At 40.6% G+C, this 25788-nt stretch overlaps 1 protein-coding gene across 1 annotated transcript; it reads left to right on the top strand.

Annotated features, from left to right (window-relative positions):
- Window positions 1-1341: 1341 nt before the first annotated feature.
- Window positions 1342-25737, top strand: col9a1a (collagen, type IX, alpha 1a). The gene is made up of 32 exons (XM_085276024.1): window positions 1342-1533; window positions 2182-2256; window positions 2713-2751; window positions 2834-2896; window positions 4949-5002; window positions 5161-5196; window positions 5433-5456; window positions 5920-5973; window positions 6150-6203; window positions 6359-6391; window positions 6727-6783; window positions 6858-6911; window positions 7003-7056; window positions 7165-7218; window positions 7797-7850; window positions 7932-7985; window positions 8159-8212; window positions 8610-8663; window positions 8857-8910; window positions 8996-9040; window positions 9159-9212; window positions 9428-9481; window positions 10788-10841; window positions 15987-16058; window positions 17435-17470; window positions 17574-17618; window positions 17871-17903; window positions 18199-18345; window positions 18659-18713; window positions 18897-19085; window positions 19748-19825; window positions 24633-25737. The coding sequence occupies exons 1-32, from the start codon at window positions 1459-1461 to the stop codon at window positions 24836-24838; spliced, it is 2064 nt and encodes a 687-aa protein (XP_085132150.1). The 5' UTR covers window positions 1342-1458; the 3' UTR covers window positions 24839-25737.
- The last annotated feature ends 51 nt before the right edge of the window (window positions 25738-25788 follow it).

Below are 25788 nucleotides of genomic sequence, written 5' to 3'. Positions count from 1 at the left end.
GTAATATATTGAAAATTATTTCTTTAGATGATGTAATTAAAGAAACATGATGGATTGACATTAGAACTGAACATTTACCGTCCGTCCATTGAGCCATTTTCTTATGCTTATCTTTATGAGGGTTGCAGGGCTACCGGAGCATATCCCAAGTGCTATAGGGTGAGAGGCAGTTTCCTGCTTCCTGTACAGAATGTCAGTCTGTCGCAGGGCAAACACAGAGAGACAGACAGCCATATGCACTCACATGTACACCTATGGAGAAATTAGAATCGCCACTTAACCTAACCCCACTAATTAATGGTTAGTTAGTGGATTGAAATCTGAGACTTTCCATCTTAAATGCACATATTAAACAAATATGTAGGGCTGCTTTCTTCCATTTCAAGAGTCAAGATTGAACATTCTTTATTTGTCACATGCATAGTTATACGAGAACAACACGTAGTGAAATGTGTACTGAAAAGCTCCTTGACTGTGCAAAAAGAGAACTTAATAAACAGTAAGTGAATATGTACAAGGATGACATTCAGTAAGTGAGTGAATTACATACATTAAGTAAATGCATTGAGTGTTTCTTCTTCAGTTACCTTTCTCACTCACTATGTCATAATACACCCTCTTAGCATTGAATCATACTTGTTATCAATCTCTGGCTCTCTTCCACAGCATGTCTTTATCCGGTCTTCCTTCTCTCACCCCAACCAGTTGCAGCAGATGGTCCCGCCCCTCCCTGAGCCTGGTTCTTCCAGAGGTTTCTTCCTGTTAAAAGGGAGTTTTCCCTTCCCACTGTTGTGCTTTCTCAAAGGGGGTCATATGATTGTTGAGTTTTTCTCTTTATATATTATTGTAGGGTCTACCTTACAATATAAAGTACTTTGACGTGACTGTTGTTGGCGCTGTATGAATAAAATTGAATTGAAAAATAAATTGAAGTACAATACAAATAAGTGGTGTAGTTGGGCACAAACATGTAAAGGCCCCCACCTCTATCATTTAAAGCTATACCACCATAGTTCATTTAGGGCTTCTGTTAGCAGAGTTGGACCTTAAGTTGATGTTGAAGGCCCCACAGAAGACTAAAAGGTAAACCTTGAGTTTCGAAATCTTTGGTATTAAAAGTGGAATGAAAGCATCTTACTTTACAGAATGCTGTTATGTTTTATGTAGCAATTTACTGATAAGAACCACAGTAATGTAACAGTTGTGTGTGTATTAAACATTCAGCTTAACCTTTACAAGTAAAGGGAAGTACGTCCCACCCTGTGTGTGCAGGGAACCCCTCCTCCTCCTCCGGCCGGCCTCAGCCTCTCAGAAATAATCAGGACTTTCTAACATCCTCCCCTTCCAACAGGCGGTGGGGTTTCAGTCAGGGGGGACGCTGACAGGTGGACTGCCTGAGAGCCCCATCTGATCTGGAAAAAGGGACTTTCAGTGTCTTCCTCGGTCCGTAGGAAGATCATGGCTCCACCACGAATCTGTCGGGAATCCTTCTTGGTGCTTTTACTGCAAATTGTGTTTATTTGCTCCGCTCAGGTGAGAGATAAGCGTAGATTTTTTTTCTCTTCTCTGAACTGCAAACGTTTTTAAAGTCCTAATGTCCTATGCATTCATGTGGCAGAGCCGATGTGGTATATTTGATAGGTATTTACGACTCAGAAAGGAGCACACTTTACGGTTCCTAACTGTAGTTTTTACTCCGCTGTGTTTCATATACTTGTGTAGCACTTTAAGTAATCTCATTATGAGTTAAATATTCTTCTTTAACTCTGTGCTCTAACTTTAGACATGTAAAAAGCTTTCTGTGGTGGAAACGTAACTACCCTAAAGCAGTTACTGCAAAATGCACGGTACTTTAAGGCTACTGTACTTTAACATGCTGTATTGATGATTAAATGAATGATTTCAGTGTTTTTGATTAGGTTTTTCTAATGTCAGTTCATCCCAGTGATCGCAACTGGCACCAGTGAAGTCCAGAGGGCAGCAGTAATCTGAGCACATGCGGTTACTTAGGTGGAATAATAGGAAACCTGGTTCTGTGACCTAGCCACTCACATCACGCAGACAATGGGACTCTGTGTGAGCTTACCTTCACACTAGCAGCAGCAGCAGCACTGCTTGGTATTTGGAGATGGATTTCAGTTGGAAAAAAAGTAAAAAATGTTTTCTGTGTTTGTTTTACAGAGAGGCCCAGTCGGTCCCAGAGGCCCTCCAGGGCCACCCGGGATAGGTGGAGTGCCCGGAGTGGACGGTATTGATGTGAGTCTGCTTTTTGGTTCTTCTTTTGTACTGAATTTTATTCCAGGATTAATCAGCTCAGTGAACAGTGAAACCAAACAGCAGCTGATGTTCTCCGACAATAACAAAGCTCTGTCTGTCTCTCTGTCTAAATCATGGTATAGTTGTATCTATGCAGGGCTCGTTGACCTTTTTCAGAAGAACTGCCCTACAGAAAAAGAGAAAGTTGATCATCTTAATCTAAAGTGTGCCATACATTGTGCACTGAAAGTCTGCCTTTTCATTTGGATGCTGGCCTGCTATGGGCTCAAAAAGTTTAAGACAGTCTTTTAAATCCACATTTAATGAAATAATTTGATGGTATCATGATTGCATTGAGCCATTTATGTATCACCTTATAAATGACAATGAAACATAAAGTTATATGTATGATGAATATTTAGTTTTCATTGTATCATCTCCTTCATGTGTCTTCAGGGCGACAGAGGAGAAGACTCTACAGTGACTGGTGCACCAGTGAGTCAGTTTTTGGTTTCTCTTCTCACATGCAGAAGTCTAAGATTAATAAAATCAGTAATGCTGAATCTTCTGCTTCCAGGGACCTGATGGAGAGAATGGCAAAGATGGGACTCCTGGAGCTCCAGGCATCCCAGGGGCAGATGTAAGTAAGACAACATGTCAACACAGGCACAAACTGGTAAAGTGTTTGTCCAGCAGTCATGTTTTATAGCTTAATCATTCGCGGTGTGGTCTCTATAGTCCAAACCAAAATAAAAGACTTTATTAAGTTCTGAATTCACCAGCTAACCTGATCCAGTAGGTCTTAAATTCTCCAATGCGATAATGTATTAAGTGTCCGTAAGATCTGAGCCACATGACTTAAGACATTCAGATCTGCTGCTGTAGGAGCAGTTTATATTGGCCCCAGCTGAGCAAAAGTGTAGAGGAAAAAGAAAGGTCCCTTGAATAAATCAATCTGTTTATTTAGGGTTGAGTCTCAAATAGCGTACTGACAGAAACAGGGGTCTTTTTGTGCACTACTCAAGGAGTTCAGGGAAATCAGCTGCCCAGAGATGGCTGACTGAAGGCTGTACGCTGGGAAAGATGGTGCAGAATGGTCACAGTGTGTTTGCTGTCCTCTATGTGGTGGTGGTACAGAGAACAGACTGAAAGACTCAGAGTTTTATATGTACTGAATTCTTTTTTAGCAAGCCTGCACAACCACTCTGTGATTAATTAAAACTTTACTTATAGAAGCAGAATATAGACTTTAATACAATACTAAATGGAAATTTGCTGAGATTTTGACCTTCAGCTTTGAGACAGAAGGAACCTTTTGTCACAGACTGAATGTGTTGACACATTTTATTTCTTAACCTATGCCTTTGACCAAGTGGGGAGTGTTTTGAATGTTGTTAATAAGGAAGGCAGTCAGCGGAAGAGCTAAAGAATGTAAAAACCCTCAACTCGATATCAGACTTATTTCAGTCTCATGTGTCATAATCTGGAGCAATCATCCCTCATGTTTTCTAGCTGTTCCTTCAGCCTATGGTACTTGTCAGTCTCCAGGCTCCTGCTACTCTGAGCTGGACTGTCTCAGTGCCATCTTTGACCAACCTGCAACATGGCTTCTGATGGCTGTGATAGCTTTCTGCCTTGGTGCTTATTGGTGGTTCTTGTGCCACTATGATCAGAGCCCTTATGCTATCCCCAAGGAACTTGTATCTTGATTGTATATCCCATGAATGGCTTACACATATATTTAACATTTCTGTTCTCTTTTTGTCAATGTTATTTATCGTCTGCTATCTCAGACTCTCTTCTCGCAGTTCATCTCAGGGTGCCATCCCCCTGATCTTTTCATTATAGCTCTAACTACCGGTAATCCTCTCTTTGCTGCCTTCATGAAGTGTGATGAGTTTTTGACATCAGTGGTATCTGTCTCCTGCTTTGGCCAGCTCATTATTTATTCTGGGCTTCTAAGTGATGCAAACCCTTGTCCAATCCCTACTTGAGCACCCTTTGTTGCATGCAAAGTGACAAGTTGCCAGGACACAAAGGGCATCACAGCATGCTGTGTTGTATGGTCATTGAACTGTCAGAATGCTCAATTTGCAGTTGTACCTTAGGTCCTGTCTTTCATGTGAATGTTACTTTGATACTAAGCTAATCATTACTGCAATCTAAACCCATCACTTCAAAGCACATCATTGGCCTATTTCAGGATAATAATGCATCCTGACATATTGGAGCAATTCTCCAAGAATAGTCTTAGGAACATAAGGGAATTCAATGGGTTGACTGGACTTTAGCCTGAGCGAGCAACTATGGGATGTACTGGAAAAACAAATGTGATTCACATAGGCTACAACTTCCAACATCCAGCATTTAAGGGATCTGCTGTTAACGTCTTGGTGCCTGATATCACAGGAGACCTCCAGAGCTTTTGTAAAGTGTATAAGAAAAAGTAAAGTGTATATTATTGGATACAGAAAGTTACAATTTCTCTTTACACAAGTCCACCAAGTCCACCTATAAATTCTCTAACCTCAGTCCTATACTATGAGACACACACATACACACACACACACAGAAATCAAACCAAACAACAATAGGAAAAGAAAAAAATGGTATGGCAGCTAGAGTGCAATATATATTTAAAATATCATTATTGCATGCCAAGATTTGAATGTACTTTGTTTCATGTCCACAGGGACCTGTGGGACCTCCTGGGGATCCAGGCCTCGTGGGCCCAAAAGGCTTAAAAGTAAGTTTATTGTCTCAACATATTTCTCAGTTAGTCATGTTGCTCAGATCTCTAAATCAGTTTTTTCACACTACAGTATAGAGTAGCACCACATATCTGCAAGTATACTGTACTCTGTCCTCATGTGAAATAACATTTCTGTTCTTGCTGGTTTTCAGGGGGAATCTGGAGCACGTGGGCCCCTTGGAGAGCCTGTAAGTACAGATATTCAAATATGTATTGCTTTATATATATTACCTTCTTTTCAATGCAAATTTGACCTCTTTCTTCATTTTAGTTATTACCTATTATATCTTGTACAACCTAGTTTTAAAAAGTGCATTGAGACAATTTGACTAAAGCTAATAAAGCCAGCCAGAAGCTTTGCAAATTTGTAATTATTTCTTACTCTCAGTTTGACACATTGTAATTTAGGACTTTTCTCCCACAGGGCGTAGGACCTGATGGACTTGATGTGAGTACACTGCTGATTTCTAAGTCCTTTTCAGGTATGCATAAGTATGTACATTAAACAAACGAACAAACAAATCAGTGGTTGCCGATTTGTGTTTACCAGCAACTGAGTGGTTACTGGTTACTTTGTAACATATTTACAGGCTGTTCTGTAGTTCCAGGGCTCTTATACGATATTATTCTTTGGGCAGAGTATGGTGAAAAGATCTAACTTCTGCTAAAAACAAATTTGAATGTTCAATGTTTTTTGAAGCAAGGCTTCATTTGATAAATGATAAATATCTGATCATCTTGTTAATGTCATTTCCACAAATGGGAGCGTTTAAATTATTATTGTGGCTAATATTTTGGTGTGTTTTTGTTAGAATTTATCAGTTCTTCTGTTAAAAACTGCTCAGTGTTGCACAGGTGGAAGTAGAGCTCATTTACAACAATTTATGCTATTTTGCTGTATTTTTTAACAGGGTATTCCTGGTTCTGATGGGCTACCAGGGGAACTGGGAAAAGTAGGACCCCCAGTGAGTATATAAATCATAAATTGCCTAAATACAATTTCTTAGCTTTTGTAGAATAAAAAGTTTTTATCTTTGAAAGAGCCAATACCTTCAGTACAAACAAAGTCAACAATCATCACAAAACATGTCCTGCTGGTGACTACACAACTGATTAATAAAAACACATCTATCTGCTGCAGGGAGCAAGAGGGAGAAGAGGTCAAGTTGGTCTTCCTGGTCCTCGTGGTCCAAGAGTAAGTATCCCAGTTTCTGTGTACACTGCTAATGAACATCATCAGGGAAAAAAAGATAATAAAGGTTAATGATCTGGTCATTTATTTTAATGAATAGATGAGGTCTGTATTGAAAATAAAAATAAGATGATTTAAGCTCAGACACTTTTTTCTAGGGGCCTCCGGCTGTCTATGAAGGCAAAGACCTGGTAAGTAGATAAACCTGCAACTATTTGTTTGTAAAACCACAATTTTACATTTGGCTTACATACCAGGGAAACATACTAAGAACAGAACATGAATAGACTTAATGATGTGATTAGCAGCAAAATTATCATTCCTTTGTTAATTTCAAAATATTATTATTATTGTTCTTATCGTAACATTTGTAATAAAAGAATTTCCCAAATCTAGAATAAAGTATTATCTTATCTTAAAAGCTGATTATCTTGACTGTGAGATTACAGCATTGTTTTAGCTGTCAGTGGAGCCCCCTGGTGGGAGGGCGTTTCCATGACCTCAAATAGGCTGTTGTATTTTCCAGTGTCCCAATGCCTGCCCCTTAGGTATTACTGGATATTCTGGCCTCCCAGGCATGAAAGTAAGTTGATCAATTATTAGCATATTTAATTAGCTTTTTGTTGATAACTTCTAACATTTAGTTTCTGTTTATAGGGTCACAAAGGGGTTAAAGGTGAATCAGGTGAGCCGGGAAGACAAGGACACAAGGTAACCTTATGCTAACATCTTAGTTTTCACTACATGAAAAAATTAAGCATTGATATCAAATCCTGACATTTCTGGGACGTTCATTTCTCAGGGAGATGAGGGTGAACAGGGACTGGCTGGTGAAGTTGGATCTCAAGGACTACCAGTAAACTAATTCATCATTCTCTTGTGACCCTAAAAATCTGAATGCATACAGAAATTGCTCCATGCAGTCAAACATATTAACACTCCTCTATCTGCTGAGTAATTCTAGGGCCCAGCTGGATCAAGAGGCCTCCCAGGAATAATGGGCTCTAAAGGTGACAGGGTGAGAGGACGCACACTGCATACAGTTTCATGGATTGTATTTGTAAACGTAAACAGTAAAGTTTGAGCCAAAAGGGCATATATTAAGGGACAGTCCAATGTAAAAAAAAAAATACCTCTAAGGAAGTTTGTGCAAGTTGCTTATTGTAGTCCATAGCTACAGACGTATTTACAAACTATTATATGAAAAGGGGCAGCACAGTGGTTAGCACTGCTGCCTCAAGAGAAAAGGCCCTGAGTTTCTGTGAGGAGAGTGCATGTTCTCCCCAAAAAATCGTTATTAATAAAGCTCAGTAATGGTGTTGATTTAGCTCAGTGGGATATACAGGCACTCATATGCCATATGGATGGAAAGCAGTAGCCCTGGGTTCACGTCCAACCCCCGGCCCTTTGCTGCAGTCTTTCCCCACTTTCCTGTCTTTCTACACGGTCTCTATCCAATACAGCCTAAAAGACCCAAAACGCAGTAATTTCATGATCTAAGACGTGCACTGGAAAGTGAATCATGTATACTTTTAATAGAAAAAAAATGTATTAACTTAATTTGACTTATGTCCATTTTTCTGTTACTATAAACAGGGACCTCGTGGAAACCCGGGCGACATAGGCCCTCGTGGAATCCAGGGAGCTCCGGTGAGTGGAAGCTTACTATTATCTCTGCACAGTCCTTTGTGTTACTTGGATAAAATCCTGATGAAAACTGACCATTTTTAGGGGGATCCAGGCCAGAGAGGACCCATTGGTGAGAACGGCCCAAAAGGAGTGCTGGTAAGATCACAAATTAAAAAAAAAGAAAAGAAATTTAGCATCAGCCAAAGTTTTCTTTTAACTCTCCGTTTCCACTTGAAATACATCACCCAGTATGAACTTAGCATGAAATGAACTTAGGCCTGTCATCATGTGAATTTGTTTGCAGTTAATTGCAGTTTGTTATTTCATAGGGGGACCGAGGTCCACCAGGAATCAGAGGAGTTCCTGGGCCAAAAGGAGACCCTGTGAGCACAGATATGTCTTATACATGCTAGAATCAATCAGTCAATGAATCTTTTCTTCTATGTCTTCTTGCTGACCTGCTTTTCTGTTGTTTTCTACTTCTAAAACCATCCGACCATTGTCTGTTGAATTCATATTGTTATCCTCCTTTCCCACCTGTATTCTATGGACGAGTTTTCCTGTGTCTTTGTCTTGCTAGAATTCAGAATTTAATTGCAATAACGCTCTTATTGTGCTGTTTAGCTATCATGACTGACCGTATTGGGTTTAAATAGCTTTATCTCTACACATATTCCTTCTCTACCAAATATAACATCTTCCTCTTTTTCTTACTGTGGAACTTTGATTTAAATGTGTGAAATAAGCTTTGTAATGAGATCCCTCTTATCTTGCCAACAGGGCCTTCCTGGTCCAGATGGTCGTGAAGGAATTCCTGGACTGCCAGGGTCCAAGGTAACTGTTTTAATTAATATCTAATTAATAATGAACAGAAGTCTAGATTCTCAAAAGACTGCTTTTAGTTTAGCCTTCAGTCTAAGTCTGTAGACATTTCCTTAGGAATTACTTTTAGCAACAATAATACAATAACAATAAAGGTGTTTAACAGTTCCTCCTCCTTTAGCAGTTCAATTGTTTTTATTTTTAGGGTCTTCCAGGAAAAAATGGGGCTCCAGGTGATGCTGGCCCACAGGGACTTCCTGTAAGTGACGTCTGACAGCCTGATTCCTCATTAACATCTTTTCTTGACTCAGATATTTTCACTTATTACAATTTTCTTCATGTAGGGTTTGCCGGGAGCTTATGGTCAAAAAGGACACAGAGGTGCAAAGGTATGATCAATGCTTCTGTACCAACACCTCGTGAAAAACAAAACTATGTTTGCAAAAAGACAGGAGTTCCACAGTAAGATGAGCCAATGATGTTCTGTTTGTCTCTCTGTGTCACCAGGGTAACGCAGGCGATCCAGGAGTTGTTGGTTTGATGGGGTCTCCAGGGAAACAAGTAAGTTTGAAGCAAGGCGAGATGCATCAGGTTCATTAAATTGTTACGCAAAAGTCTCAATAGACGCATGTAAAAGCACATTAAACTACTGTACCTTACCGGGTTAAAGGTACCAACTAATGGATTAGTCAGATAACTTTTACTATGAGTAGATGACAAAAATTCTTGCCTTTTGGAGCTCTGATGATTATCTTGTCTGATATCTTGTTCACTAGGGTGAACGTGGTGATCAAGGAGAGGTGGGACCCATTGGGCTCAGAGGAGGACCAGTAAGTCTCTGAAATTCATGTACTTGGTTTTCACTTTAACCTCCAAAATAGTTGTTTTCCCTTCGTAAACCAGAAGATCCCCTCCTGTTTGCTTCCAGCCCTTCATGATGCCCCAATATCTACTATTTATCTCACCTAAGTCCTGACTTCCACCTTCCTGTGGGCAAAACACAACAGCCAGAAGCAGTCACCTGTTAGCTTTGCCTACATGGCCTACTTGCAGGGCATGGTGCAAACACGTCTAAAGAAATTGTTTGAGCCTTGTTATTTTATGCTAGAAGCTTTAGTATTATAGCCTCTGTAAATCTGATCAATATGAACAGAGGAAGCAAACTGTTGCAGAGTAAAGGAAACTCCATGATGTAAGTAACTGTTCATCTTCCTCAGTAGGGTAAGATTAAAGAGATAGAAGGCAGCTGATCAAACACACACAAACCCACACATGTGCAATAAGGCTAAGTGCAATATTCTTTTCTGACAAAGTTGTATTTTTACTCAGTTGTATATAGAATTTGTATTCTATTTTTATCCTATTGTATATTTTATTCTACTCTATATAGTATTTTATTTCATTCTATTGTATTCTGTACAGTTGTGCACAGTATATCATTTGTATTGTATTCTAATTTTTGCTATATAACTTTTGCACTGTCCACTTTCTGCTGTGACAAAACTAATTTCCCACATGTGGGACTAATAAAGGTTATCTTATCTTATCTTAACAGTAACTTCAGCAGGATGAGAAATGAGATGAGAGGGAAAACAGTGCACCTATGCTGGTCTCCATTCAGAACATACACAAACAGATGCAAAGTCCGCTGCCTCAAATTTGATTAAACGATATTTATTGAATGAGAAATTGAGAGCAAACAGTCATGTAGAGAAGAAATGCATTTATAGATTTATAATCAGAAGGAGAGTGTACCCGGACATCTGTTAGCCAAAAGCTCAGGCTTCAAATTTGAGTGACAGCATATTCTTAGACACACAACCTTTAGGAGCGCCAGCCAATTAGAAAAAAATCAAATATCCCAGTCAAACCCAGAGGATCGACTGGGATATATGATAAATAAGGATGTTAATATACGGTGACTTGTTCAACTATAAAAATAATGAGCTGTAAACGATAAGGATATAAAAGATTCCCTGTAATAGCTACAGGACAGTTGACCTAAAAATATCATCACATACAGTATATCAAACATGACAAGTTACCAAACTGCATTTCTTTTTGTTTATTTCACTTGCGTTTTGACTCACTTCTGTCTGTATTTCCAGATGTGACCATAGCTCTTCTGTGTTTTAGGGTGGACAAGGAGAAAGAGGACCCGATGGGCCCCCGGGATTATCAGGAGCCAGGGTAAGACCTGAGGGAAAGCCGTCTTTTCTCTTGGGGACATTATGTTTTGAAAAAAAATATGGGAGAAAAAGAATTTAACACAGTAACACAAGTAAGATTCTTCTTAAATGTAAGATATTTAAAAATTTTATTTGAGATCTTATTTTCTGCAAAGAGTCCTGTCTGGGAAATGTGCTAAAAATCAATATTGCTTGCTTGCTGAGGTCCTGGTTTTACTGTAACTTCCGTGATCTTTGTTGCATTCATTTACAGTAGTTCCCAGTGCAACAGTCACACTCTAAGTAAAGGCTTTTAGTTTAGTCTGAAATCTGAGATATATGTGACAATAACGGAAAATCATCAGAAATCTTGATGGTACATATAGTTTTTTTGCCTGTAGCGCTAGGTATTCATCTAGATTTTTTGGAGTGAAAACTATTTTATCTCTTAGTGAACATCACTGAACACAAGAAAGCAACTGTCTGACTTCATGAAAACTGAGCTGTAACATTAGCTTCCTGCTAGTGCTCCTTTGGGTTGGTGAATTCAGACAGGAAAAAAAAAAACAGTCCAAAGAGCTCCAACAGATTTGTAGATTTTGGTTTCTATAAAGACATTTTGCTGTAGATTTTTTCAGATGTATGCTGACATATTGTTTTGGTTCTAATATTGATGGAAAACACAAGGGTTGTATAGACTGGAAAGGCTTTAATAATACATGGTAAAAGGACATCAACAGGTATCCATGCTTTTATTATGCTGGAGTTTAACTGTATTGCATAATATACTGACACATCAACACGATTTAAGGATCTGAGCTGAATGTTATGGAATGCCAGGACTGCCATAATGAATTAATTAAATACACCATTAAATAATTAATTAAATGTGGCAATAATTAATTAAAATTGGAATTAATTAATTAAATAAATAGTTATGACACATGTAATTAATTAATTATTGACACATTTAATTAATTATTTATGTATTTCACATTTTAATTAATTATTGACACATTTAATTAATTATTTAATGATATATTTATTTATTTCATTTTGGCAGTCCTGGCGCCTGGCTCTCATCATGAAATAATTTTATCTGTCAGCCTCACCCATCAAACTCAGGGGGCGGGGTTAACGCTGATCGAGTCAAAACCATTGCTTTGGCCTGGTGGCCATTGTTTCTAGCACACAACAACCGGCATGTGGAAGCTAACAGAACTGAGCTTTGAAAACCCTGTTTGTGTATCACCAAATACCGTTTTAATATTTTTTTTAGCCGAGAATGTAGTGGTTTAATCTTCATGTGTCTGGTCGGTTTGTCAAGATACAGGCTCTTTGCAAAAGTGTTTCGATGATTTCAGAGATGTCTGCCCAGTCTCACGGCAAAGCGTGGGATAGACCCGCTCGCCTCGCAAGCAATCCCACCGACAAAGCGCAGGCCCCGGTACACAGCTGTAGTAACCCCCGCTGACTTCTTTTACTGAGGTTATATTTATCGATGTTTTATTTCCTGATGTTCTTATGTGTCCTACGTGTTTCAGTCGCCAATTCTGAATTATAACTAACATTAAAAACATGTTTAAGGAGGAGAGAGAGCAAATAAATCTGTTTAACATCTGATCTTTGGGTTTTTGTTCAGTAATCAGCGTGACCTGTGTATAAACACATAAAAGAGATAACGTTGGTGTTTCTGTCATGTAGTAACTGCTGGCTTTAACTGTACAAAGGTTGTTCGACACTATGAAACACATACAGACTTCATGATGTTCGGCTAATATTTTTATTGTGAATATTAATCATGCTGACCTCGCTCTGTACACCACGCAGCGAGGTCAGCATGTCCACGATATCCACGATATTCTCAGCTCCATGAGTTAACACAAAGTTTCCCACCTGACTATCTCCGCAGCACGCACTAGTGCTGTTGATGTGATTGCTACCTGCGCGCTCCCGCGTTCTCCATACGATCCCAACACAGCCGGAAAACAGCTGATGTCATGGACAACGCTGGACGCGGCAGATAAAAGAAACCCTCCTCTCGACCTCAAGGCCTTTAGGACAATCTCCTTTTTATTTAATTAAGTCCAACTATTCCAGAGACGTGAAAATATACAGCATAAAGAAAAGTGTAAGAGACTCAGCAGCAGATTAGAATTACAGTTATAGATTTAATAAATCACCAAATGAATCCAAGAAACGAGCAAACCTGTTCCGACAATTTGAGTTTGTATTCCCTCAGCTGCAGACTGTTTAAATGTTTGAAAAGGAAGATTAGATATAAAAAACGTCAAACATAGACTCAGTCTGCCTTCACATTTGATATGAGGCCAGCACGTATAGTGGCCTCAGCTATTACTGAAATACACGTGCTATATCATAAACTATGATATAAATAGGGAGGTCCTATTAATATGTTTAGTTTTAAAGGACACCTTCCTGCCTTTAGTCTCATTCATGAGCAGTATTAGTTTTCTTCTAACATCCAGAAGTCTGCACGATGTGTTTCATAGTTTGTAACAAGCCTTTGACAGGTAAACATAACATGACCGAAAAAGCAAAAAAAAAAATAAAAAAAAAAAGAGAGAGAGAGAGAGAGTGTTGAGATAAGAAGAGAAAATGCTCTCAATTATGGAGACAGGCAAATGGTTCATTTATGTTTGATGTGTGTTTATTCCTCCCTAAATATCGTCGGTGAAGTTCGCCATGCACGTCAGATTTTCCTGCGCATTTTTATACCTCTGCCAACAGAGAGAGAAAAAAAATCACATTCTAACAGACAGCTGGTGCTTAGAATACAGTTGAATAACTATTAAAAAACAGATGATATTTAGATGATAGTTCAGTCTAACACATGTGCCAGTGAACCATTAAACGTCTGTGAAACTATGCAGTTATGAAACGTAACTTTAACCTCAGCCAAACCGATTTGCTCAGTTGTAAATAAAACAGCGAAGTAAACGTGACCCGACAGACAGAACCTGAGTGAATGAAGTCCAGCGTTTAACCACTGAGAGCTAAAACTCAGCTGAGGTTTGAAAGCTGTGTGCCGGTGATTGGACATCAGCCGCTGATGAAGCTGTTTGCCTATAAAGTGCTCTGTAAGGAAACAAGCTCCAGCAGCTCTGCGCTCGGGGAAAACACTATATTTACTTATCTTGTGCAGAAAAATGCGCTGACATTGCTTTATATCGAGCACCGGCTGCCCAATTAAACTGTGACTATCACCAGGTAACGTAGGCGTGTTTCTTGAATTAGCAGCAGGTGTTAAACAGCTGACAGATGAGGAGGAGGATGCATGCAGGTAAACTGAGGGTCTGTTGAGCTGATCGCTGGTTTCGTGAGAAAAATGTCAGCTCGTTCTTTATGTTACAGAAGCACAGAGACACAAGACCAGGCGGAAAGAGACAATCGTTCGGTGAAAATGAGAATCTGCGAATGCAACATGTGGAACACGGAGAGTGGAATATGTAAACAAACTGGTTAACGTAACCCCCTCGGTGCACTCTGTATGCTAATTGTTAGCAGAGCTAGTGAAATCTCTGAAAACATCTGAGCACTTTTGCAAACATATTCTATGTTGACAACCTGACCAGACATACGGCGCGACATTCGCGGCTAAAACACTGTTAAAAGTGTAGCTGGTGACAGAAAAACGGGGTATTTTAAAACTACACCACCACCATTGCTGCCTGTGATTTGATCTGCATTCTGGGATACCTGGCTGCCCCAAGTCTACACAAGCAATCGATTATCTAGGATCGACCTGTTTTGACTTACTTTGCACGGCAACCAATCAAATGTTAGAGAAGCTGCATGGGCAGCGTTAACCCCGCCTCCTGAGTTTGATGGGTGAGGCTGACAGATAAAATTATTTCATGATGAGAGCCAGGCGCCAGGACTGCCAAAATGAAATAAATAAATATATCATTAAATAATTAATTAAATGTGTCAATAATTAATTAAAATGTGAAATACATAAATAATTAATTAAATGTGTCAATAATTAATTAATTACATGTGTCATAACTATTTAATTAATTAATTCCAATTTTAATTAATTATTGCCACATTTAATTAATTATTTAATGGTGTATTTAATTAATTCATTATGGCAGTCCTGGTGTTCCATAGAATGTCTACAGAAGAATTTATTTATGTTAATTAATTAGTGGGAAAATAAAAGAAAACTCTGATTTAGATCATGAAAGGGTAGAAAAGTTGTATTTAATTGTTTCTTTTTACAGTCATATAAATGCACAGTTCCTGAGATCTCCTGCTGGCAGACAGACAGATCAACAAATCTGGGTTAAAAGCAATGCTTTTTGTTAGAACCGAGTCCGCCTGAGTGAAAAACAACAGGATTATGATAGTGCTGTTGTGGGAAAAGAAACAGGAGACGCTGTACAGAGAGGAAATGTTCAGATAACGATAACTTCAAACAAGCAAAAAAAATTAAAAAGTAGAACGCAATAATTTCCAAGGTCTGATGGGCCTTGAGAAAAGTACACGCTGGTCTTTTTCGCTTGTCACTGGGAGAGCAAAAATCAGTAAGAAATGAGCGCCTCGAAACTGAAAGCCAAGCAGACACAGTGTTCATAAATACAATCCATCCTGAAAGTATTATTCGACACGAGAATAATCTGGTAAAGAAAAACCTTGTATCTGCTCAGATATTCATTGCAGGAAAGCAGAGTCATGTTTTTGTGCTTTTAATAAAGAGCTGAACGTCTTTATGAACGCCTGTCCCTGCAGTTAAGTCTCTAATCCACTGGTGAGTGGGCATGAATGGTCTCTTGTGTTACAGACTTTTATTTTTTCTGCAGCTCAGGGGGGATTCAGGACAGGAAAATAACCCGAGAAACCCTGAAAGAAATCTCTGTTCCCCAGGAATGCCCACATCCCCACATGTTATCCCTTGAAACCCTAACACATCCAAGGGAGGGTGGATGCTTGGGGTGCTGGTGGGTCCAGCCTGTGGTTCAGAATGATGTAAAGCTGGAAATGTTTTTTTTCCCTTGTAGATATGGTTAGATTAAGTTGGGGGTGGTATGGTACCTGCTCTAGGCTTCACACAGTGTGTTCTGTGTTGTGATTTTGAATGTGTGTATTATATGTTAAGAGGAGGTTATGTCTGTGTGTGGCTATTTTTAAAAAAAAAAAATAGGGGAGCAAAGGAAATCCAGGCCTACCCGGACTCCCTGGCCCTGCTGGTTTCCGTGGTCAGAAAGGAGACAGGGTAAGAGACACAAAATGAAACAAGATAAAAACAGATCTGATTTAAACCGAAGTCATGTGAATGCAACAGTCCAAAATAAGTAGTCACATGTACCGTGGCTCACAGCACTACCTCACTCTACTTATTAAGTTGCACACTAATGTTATTTTTGTTGAACAATATGGGAATTGAATTTGTGTGGGGATATGGTTGAGATCTGCTGATATCAAAAGAAGCAAACAGATATAAATGATCCTCTTTAAAGGTGGGTGCAAACCCAACAAGACATTTTCACTCTGCTCAGTTCGTGTTCAGACCTGCAGAGCAGAGAGAAAGTCAGATCAGCTGATCACTTGCGGGGGTGGGGTGGAGGGTGTGCGGAGAATATACGAAGTTAAAACATAGCAAATGTTTACAGTGTGTATTAACCCCCCGAAACCTTGGCTGATTGTGACCCACACCCATTTTCACACCTTGGCTCGTGTGATTAGGTAGGGGATCAATAGGGGGTCCATGACCCTCTTGGGGGACACTCCCATAGGGCTTAAAATCTGGGACTCTCCACCAATTGCTCTTAGAACTGAAGAAGCTTCTCCGATGTGAGGTGAAACGTCTCCACAGAAACCTAAAGAAGTCCAGACACGTTTCTTTCCAAGCTCCTTAGACTATGATGACCTGGATCACTGAGAACCTTCCCAGACAAATCCTTAATTCTATTGTTTGCAGGCTTTCTGGTGTAACTGGAACTAAGTAGGTGAATTGGATGAAGTTTTGTATAAAATTTTATAGCAGGAACAATTGTGTGTTTTTACCCCTGAGTTGAAAAAAGGCTGATGGAGTGTTGTTGTGACTCTGCAGATGACCAGTATCAGGCCCCAGTCAGGAAATACTGCACATACAACTGATAGATGGCTTCAGATTAGCTTTCCAAATACATTTGTCAGAATGGGTTACTGCTGTGTGTGATCACCACACTAAAATGACAATTCTATTAACTCATTCACTGCCATTGACGTCTATAGCCGTCAATTGCAGTGAATGAGTCAATGGGTTTAACTCATTCACTGCCAATGGCTGGCAGTGAATGAGTTAAAAATTCATCGAAAATTGTAAAAATAATAAATAACTGATACAGACAAAAAGTCCAGACGCTTTTCTTTCCAAGCTCCTTAGACTAATAAATAATTGATCCAATATCCCACACTGTCCTAATGCAGGTCCATTTAAAGTCATATCTTTTTTTGACTCAGGCAGCTTCAATCAGATAAATGAAGTCTGGATCAGATCTAGATTAGCAAATTGGATTATTGTGGGTATTGGTGCACTAAATTTATTTATTTCCAGTTAATACTATCAAACTCCCAAAAATAATTATCTTGCTTTTTTGTTTTTCTCAGGGTGCAGTCGGTCTTGATGGTCCAAAGGGAGACCAGGTATTTTTATTTATTTATTAAACTGTAATATCATTATCATTATTATTAGACAAATCACAGAGTGGGATTTGAGCTAAAAATCTGCACATTTTAATATTTTTAGGGACTTCCAGGAGCTGAGGGAACAGCAGGAGAGAGAGGAGATGTGGTGAGTTATCAACTACTGAAAGTACCAAGAAGTGGGAAAACAGACATGCTCGCAGTGATGCCATTAAGAAGGATGTAGTTGTTAACAGTGTCAAGAATCACTTGAGTTTGCAAAATCTGTTGTGGGAAATACTCCTTTGTGACAAAGTGACACAGCTTTGCAGAATAATAAAATATGATACGTATCTGGTAGAAATATCTTCGGATGTTTCTGCATGCATGTAGTTATTTACGCCTGCTTTCTTTTTTTCAGGGTGAACCAGGAGAATCTGGAGAGAAAGGATCGGTATGTTCATCTAACCAAGTGTATCCTATCCTTAAATATTGGAGATTTTTTTTCCCATAACTTAGTTCAAAAAGGTAAACTTTCATATATGCTAGCTTCCTTACGCATAAAGTGAAATATTCGCTGACGATTATGGTTTATATGTTCTTAAAAATGAGAACCCACCTAATTTTTTAGATTGATCAAAATGTATTATTGTATTATTCTGTCCAGTGTTTTCCATCTTACTCCACAGATTCCCACTTCTCTTCCCTTTTTTCTGTTGAAGTCATCTGTTTGGTGCTATTTTTTGTAGTCAGGCCCACCAGGAGAGACGGGAAATAAAGGACCCGAGGGCAGCCGAGGACTGCCAGGTAAAGAGGGCAAGTTGGGCCAACCAGGACCCCGTGGCATGCAGGGGGACATGGGGGTGCCTGGCCTGCCGGGAATACAGGGACCAGCGGTGAGAAATTTTTATCTCTGTACTGTTCTGTTACAACTCTCTGTTGAATCATGGTCGATTATTGAACAGCATGTTCGCTCAAGTGAAATACAATGCTTGTTATTTTGAATTTTCAATAAATGGATTGTTGGAGAAAGGGAATATGATACATCCAGTGTTTATTATTAGTATTCAATTAAAAAATACTTGTTCAGTATTTTTGCAGAATGTTTAATGAGACTATAAATATCCAATCTTCTCAAGAAACACCTTGAGAACACCAGAATTTCCTCAGTAACCATCACTCATCACTATCAACGATCTGTTTGTTCAGGGAAAATCACCAACAGATACACACATCAAACAAGTCTGCATGAGGGTAATGCAAGGTAAGCGTTCTATCGGCTGGTTACCACTAGGTGTAGTTACTGAAGACAGTGTGCTTTACAGTCATTTGGATAAAAGAGCTTTTCAAACCAATCTGTGGCAAACACAAAATGTTTGTTATTTTACATCTATATATCCACCGATTAACACAGAAAATTAAAAAATAAAATTCTCCTGTGCCACAGATCAGTTTGCCCAGCTAGCAGCTAGCTTGACCAGGCCTGAGTCAGGTATTGGTGGGATGCCCGGTCCTCCAGGCCCACCTGGACCTCCAGGCCCCACAGGAGAGAATGGTTTCCCAGGTCACACCGGATCAAGAGGTCTGCCTGGTCTGAAAGGGCCACCTGGACTGATGGGAATCAAAGGACCTAAGGGTGAGCTTTATCTTGGCAGTTGAAGATTGTTGGAGTAGCGCAACCCCTAATGTGCAAGTCCAGTGAGCACAAAGACCGCAAAACTGTCTGACTTAAGTTGGTGATAAGTCACTGCTAACAAGCATATAATAGCACATTTCTTATTCTCTGCCTTTTTTTGGTGCATCACTGAGTTTCTTGGTGCATTACTGCCATCTGTAGATCAGTTCAAAAATAATGGGAAACCACTGGCAGAGGTGTGCATTTCAGGTGCATATATATGAAAACAGGCAAGGTTAAACCAAACATGGAATCACATGCAAACTCAAAATTAAAAATAAATCTTTCATGCTTAACTCTAGTATTGAGATACACAGCTATGATGTATTTGTAATTTAGACAGAGGAAATCTGGAGCTTATCAGGAGGATTACTATTACTGAATCAGAAAAATAAAAGCAAATGACTCATGTGTAAGCTGCAAGCCTGTGGGATTATCGAAATTAACTGACAGTCATTTATATTCATGTTGTTTTGACCCGTAGCTCCTCAGGGACAAATCATCTGAATGAGGGACCAGCTGTGGTGTGAAGCCTGAGTTTGAACCTCATGCTAAACACAGCTAAATATAGTAACTTTAATTATGTGTTTCCCATTGGTGATAATTACTTTCCCTCCCCACAGGTGACCAGGGTGATAAAGGGGACAGGGGACCCATAACGAGAGGACCCAAAGGAGAACCAGGTGCACCTGGTTTACCAGGTAATTGACAAGATAGCTGTACATAGAATAAATGAACTAAATGTCTCAGTCAAGCATCAGGTAGTGAAGATTATGTAATATTGTCCAAAAGAAAAATGCCGTTTGGATGAACAATAATGCTGGACAAAAAACCCCCAGATCTGAGCTCAATTACACAAAGCCTTTTATATTAATTAACAGCAAAAATATCCCTTTCTGTCCTCCCGAGTGCATAAAGTCTTATAGGTTAATAATATTATAATTTTCAAATCAAATCAAATCAAATCACTTTTATTGTCACATCACATGTGCAGGTACATTGGTACAGCACATGTGAGTGAAATTCTTGTGTGCGAGCTTCACAAGCAACAGAGTTGTGCAAAATACAATAATGTAAACAAGCAAAATACAAGAATGGCTACATCTGAAACTAATAAATATATGTACAATATATAATAGTATATGCATTTCTGGATGTATATACTAAATATTTTTCTACGTGTGTGTGTGTGTGTGTGTGTGTGTGTGTGTGTGTGTGTGTGTGTGTGTGTGTGTGTGTGTGTGTGTGTACACATATTTTACAAATTAAATAGAGTAAACAATAAATAAAATATATAAAATAAATAAAATAAAATATACAGAGTGAGACGTGCAAAACAGTGGCATTACTGTACAGTATGGAGTGCATAATGTTAAAGTTCCAGTAGTGAAGCTGAGGTGTCTATGAAGTGTTCACCAGTCTGATGGCCTGATGGAAAAAGCTGTCTCTCAGTCTGCTGGTACAGGACCGGATGCTGCAGAACCTCCTTCCTGATGGAAGTAGTCTGAACAGTTTATGGCTGGGGTGACTGGAGTCCTTGATGATCCTCCCCGCTTTCCTCAGGCAGCGCTTCCTGTAGATGTCTTGGAGGGAGGGAAGCTTACCTCCAATTATCCGTTCAGAGCACCGCACTACTCGCTGGAGAGCTTTGCAGTTGTAGGCGGTGCTGTTGCCATACCAGGTGGTGATGCATCCAGTGAGGATGCTCTCAATGGCACAGTGATAGAAGGTCCTGAGGATGCGCGGGCTCATGCCGAATCTTTTCAGTCTCCTGAGAAAGAAGAGGCGCTGCTGCGCCTTCTTCACTGTTTTGTTTGTGTGTACTGACCACAAACAAAACACACAAAACTGACCACGTAAGATCCTCAGCCAGGTGTACGCCAAGGAACCGGAAGCTGCTCACTCTCTCCACAGCAGCGCCGTTGATGGTGATGGGGGTGTGTACTTCTCTGCACCTCCGGAAGTCCACTATCAACTCCTTTGTCTTTGCGACGTTGAGGGTGAGATGGTTGTCTTGACACCAGTGGGTCAGGGCGCTGACCTCCTCCCTGTAAGCCGTCTCATCACCATTGGTGATAAGACCCACCACTTTAGTGTCGTCCGCAAACTTCACAATGATGTTGGAGTTGTTAGTGGCTGTGCAGTCGTAGGTGTAGAGTGAGTATAGGAGAGGGCTCAGTACACACCCCTGTGGAGCACCAGTGTTCAGTGTGACGGGGGATGAGGTGATGCTGCCCAGTCTGACCACTTGGCGTCTGTCAGACAGGAAGCTAAGGATCCAGCTGCAGAGGGAGCTGCTCAGTCCTAGATCCTGCAGTTTCCTGTCCAGCTTCGAGGGAACGATGGTATTGAATGCTGAGCTGTAATCTACAAACAGCATTCTCACATACGTGTCTCTCTTCTCCAGGTGTGACAGGGCAGTATGTAGTGTCAGGGCTATGGCATCATCAGTGGACCTGTTGTGGTGGTATGCGAACTGTAGAGGGTCCAGTGAGTCGGGTAGTGCAGAGCAGATGAAGTCCCTGACCAGCTTCTCGAAGCATTTGCTTACGATGGGGGTCAGGGCTACAGGTCGCCAGTCGTTCAGTGAGGAGATGGTGGAGGATTTGGGTACAGGGACGATGGTGGCCATTTTGAAGCAGGCTGGGACTACAGACAGAGAAAGGGAAAGGTTGAAGATGTACGTGAACACTCCAGCCAGCTGAGCCGCGCATGACTTGAGGACGCGGCTGGGAATCCCGTCCGGACCAGTAGCTTTGCGTGCGTTCACCTTCCTGAAGCACCTCCGCACATCCTCCTCAGACACAGTGTGCGCACTGACGTCATCCGCGGTGCGCACACTGTCCGGTCTCATGGTGTTCGCTGTGTCGAATCTAGCGTAGAATACGTTTAGATCCTCACACAGAGAGGCCGTGGTCTGCGGTGTGCTGGTTTTCCCTCTAAAGTCTGTGATCGTGTTTAGTCCCTGCCACATACTCCGAGGGTTGTCAAACTGTTGCTCCACCCTGTCCCGTGAATGCTGCATTTAACACCGTGAATGCTGCATTCAGTCATTGTAAAAAATGTTTTTTAATTAGAGGCATGGAAAGCTCTGCAATTCAAAGAAAGGGTGCACATTAAATAAAAAACAGTATCACTTTGACAGTTAAATAGTTTATATTTAGGAGAATAAGTACACTTCTCAAAACAACTGTTCAAAGGAAGACTTTGAAAACACATCAGATCTTAATGGGGAAAAAATCCATCCATCCATCCATCTTCATCCGCTTTATCCGAGGCCGGGTCGCGGGGGCAGCAGCCTAAGCTGAGAGGCCCAGACCTCCCTCTCCCCAGCCACCTCCTCCAGCTATCCCAGGCCAGCCGAGAGATATAATTTCTCCAGCGTGTCCTGGGTCTGCCCCGGGGCCTCCTGGAACACCTCACCCAGGAGGCGCCCAGGAGGCATCCTTGTCAGATGCCCGAACCACCTCAGTTGGCTCCTTTCGATGTGGAGCAGCAGCGGCTCTACTCTGAGCCCCTCCCAGATGGCCGAACTTCTCACCCTATCTCTAAGGGAGAGGCCAGCCACCCTTCGGAGGAAGCTCATTTCTGCCGCTTGTATCCGCGATCTCGTTCTTTCGGTCACTACCCACAGCTCGTGGCCATAGGTGAGGGTAGGGACGTAGATCGACCGGTAAATTGAGAGCTTTGCTTTTACACTCAGCTCCCTCTTCACCACGACGGACCGGTGCAGCGTCCGCATTACTGCAGCTGCAGCCCCAATCCGTCTTTCGATCTCCGGTTCCCTTCTCCCATCACTCGCGAACAAGACCCTGAGATACTTGAACTCCTCCACTTGGGGCAGGAACTCATCCCCGACCCAGAGTGGGCACGCCACCCTTTTCCGGCTGAGAACCATGGCCTCAGATTTGGAGGTGCTGATCCTCATTCCCGCTGCTTCACACTCGGCTGCGAACCGTTCCAGTCCAAGCTGGAGTTCCCCACCCGATGAAGCCAACAGAACCACATCATCCGCAAAAAGCAGAGATGAGATTCTGAGGCCACCAAAATGAAAGCCCTCTGCCACTTGGCTGCGCCTAGAAATCCTGTCCATAAAAATTATGAACAGAACCAGTGACAAAGGGCAGCCCTGGCGGAGCCCATCACCCACCGGGAACGAGTCCAACATTCTATATATAACATTGTGGTGTCAGATGGATCGAAACATGGCGTCCCAAAGATGTTCTATTGGCTTTAGGTCAGGTGAGCATGTAGTCAATCAATGGCATCAATTTGTTCATTCTCCAGAAATTTCCTGCAGAGTTTTGTCAGATGAGGTTGGGCATTGTCATACATCAGGAGGAACTCAGGACCCACTGCACCAGCATAGGGTCCGACAGTTGGTCCAAGGGTGCTGTTGCCTAGCCTCTATAGGGTGTGTGTGCCTTTTCAGACCAAACCATGCTGAATGATGTTACAGGGAGAATAATGTTTTCCACACCTTCTCCAGATCCTTTCCTCTCTCTCACGTGTGCTCAGCGTGAACCTACTCTTATCTGTGAAAAACACAGGACATCAGCAGATCTGCCAAATCTGGTAGTGTATGCCAAATGCCAACTGGGCTCTATTAGCAGTAGTGACAGTGCCCCTAGTTGTATGCAAAACAAGTGAAGAAAAAAAATGCCAGTGTCCTGCACCTTCAAAACCATTCCTGTTTTGGTGGTTGTTTCATTGTTGCCCCTCTAGTTCCCCTGTTGTTAATTTCACAAACACAAAAGCAGCTGAAGCTTATTGACAGACAACCCCCTCTGCTGCTAAACTGACCAGATCAATATCCCACAAGTTTAACTGACTTGATTGCTATAGTGATTAAAAATTGTTCATTTCATTTTTGTAGTCGTGTACTTTACTCTGCAAATAATGATGTTAATTATTACAGAACTGCTTTAACACATCATGTTTAGAACTTTCTAGATACCCAGGGCCTAGTAACTTGTTGATATTCATCTGATACATGAGTTTTAATGCCAGCAGTGCCAAACATGACACATTTTAAGTGTAATGAGAAGCTGCAAAAATTCACAGCACTTGACTACTACTGGGTTAGATACTTGGCCTAAGGTTTTCCACATAGTTGACAAAGGCAGATATTCTATGCAAACTGAACATGGGAAACTTTTGAATATATTTATATTTCCTCATATTTTGTGTTTTTCTTTGCACTGCTCTTGTGCAATCATTACATTTGACATACTAACTGAAGGTTTATGGATAATCTTCCTGGACTGTATTGCAAAAATTTGTAAATTAGTGCTTAGTAAACACAACTAAACTAAATCAGTGTATCACCCACAATCTTGTAAAATAGAGTGAATTTATTGACAACCAGTCATAGAAAGAAGGTGGGCATAGCAATATCACAGTGCAGTGTAAAAAGTCAGGTCCAGGGGCTGCATCAATGTAGTCTATAGGATGATTACAGAAAAACGTGGATGTTTAACTTCTGATCCTCTGTCATTCTGTTTGCAGGCAATCCTGGTCGACCAGCTTATGGCAGAGACGGTCGTGACGGAGAGAGGGGACCTCGTGGGGTTGCTGGTACAGCTGGTGTTCCTGGACCTCCTGGTCCTCCTGGTTTGAACAGTTACTGTGAGCCGTCGCAGTGCATCCTTCCCATGGTGGCATCACCGGTTTCGGCAAAGGACTCCAGCATGAAAGGTCCCACTGAGATGTGAGGAGGGACCACAGCTGCATTAGGCGGAAAACTGACAGAGTGGAGGAGAAACTAGAACTCTGTAGAAAATGTGTCCATTTGAGTTTTGAAGCTTGGTGTGTGTGTGTGTGAGTGTGTTGTTGTGTTTTTAAATGTAGTCAGCTGATTTGGAACTAGATTTATTTTTAAGCCATCTTTGTGGTTATAAAGTCATATTATGGTGGACACTGAAAAACACCCATCAGCTTTTGAAACTCCTTTATATGACAAAAAAAATAATTTTACCTCAACTTTGCCATCTCTGTACTGTAAAAGTAAAAGGAGGGTTTATTTTTGAGAAATTAAAAGCTCCCTCTACAAACCTTCTAGCCCCTTCTCGATTCAAACAACACGGCAATATTTTCTGTGTGTTTATGTAAATGTGTCAATATGCAAATTATACTGATGAAAAACATACATTAGTTTGTGAGTATCTTTGTTGGTTGTCCACTTAAATCCCCACTTGTGCTTTTTGCTCTTAATGTAGGAGAATGTTTGATAATTTCTGTCTCTGTGTGGTTTTGATTAGAGGTTGGCCATGTTTGAAAACCTCTCTGGCAGTTTTATATGACTTCTTATTTATTATATCAAAGTTTGACGTGACATCTTCAAGTTGTACAAAGGAGGGAAATAAAAACATTTTGATAACCCCTGGCATGTTTTGTATGAACAAGGAAAATAAAAATGAAGTGCACTTAAAACAAAACGTAAACTTGAATCACTACGATGAAAAACTCAAAGCTGTTTGTTACTTTAAAACACACCAAGTTCAGACAAAAGGATTAAAAAGTATCAGAAAGCCGATCTCATGAAGACGTGCTTAACCATGCTTACTAAAATGAGTGCTTTTACAGTGTCATTAAAATTGTCATTGATATTGCATCCTGTTTCCTCACTGTAAATATTTCAAATATTTCATTAAAATTTTAGGTG

The sequence above is a fragment of the Mchenga conophoros genome, linkage group LG6 (genome assembly GCF_057382185.1).
Source record: "Mchenga conophoros isolate Kocher_MC1m ecotype Shallow Benthic linkage group LG6, M_conophoros_male_GT1.1, whole genome shotgun sequence".
Lineage (NCBI taxonomy): Eukaryota > Metazoa > Chordata > Actinopteri > Cichliformes > Cichlidae > Mchenga > Mchenga conophoros.
Note: the sequence above shows the minus strand (reverse complement) of the source record. Positions and strands in the feature narration are given on the sequence as shown.

Coding starts and splice junctions, on each gene's coding strand:
- col9a1a (XM_085276024.1), top strand. CDS start 1,459: ATGGCTCCACCACGAATCTGTCGGGAATCCTTCTTGGTGCTTTTACTG. Junction 1,534..2,181: donor TGTTTATTTGCTCCGCTCAG/GTGAGAGATAAG, acceptor TTTGTTTTACAG/AGAGGCCCAGTCGGTCCCAG. Junction 17,471..17,573: donor ATGGTCCAAAGGGAGACCAG/GTATTTTTATTT, acceptor TAATATTTTTAG/GGACTTCCAGGAGCTGAGGG.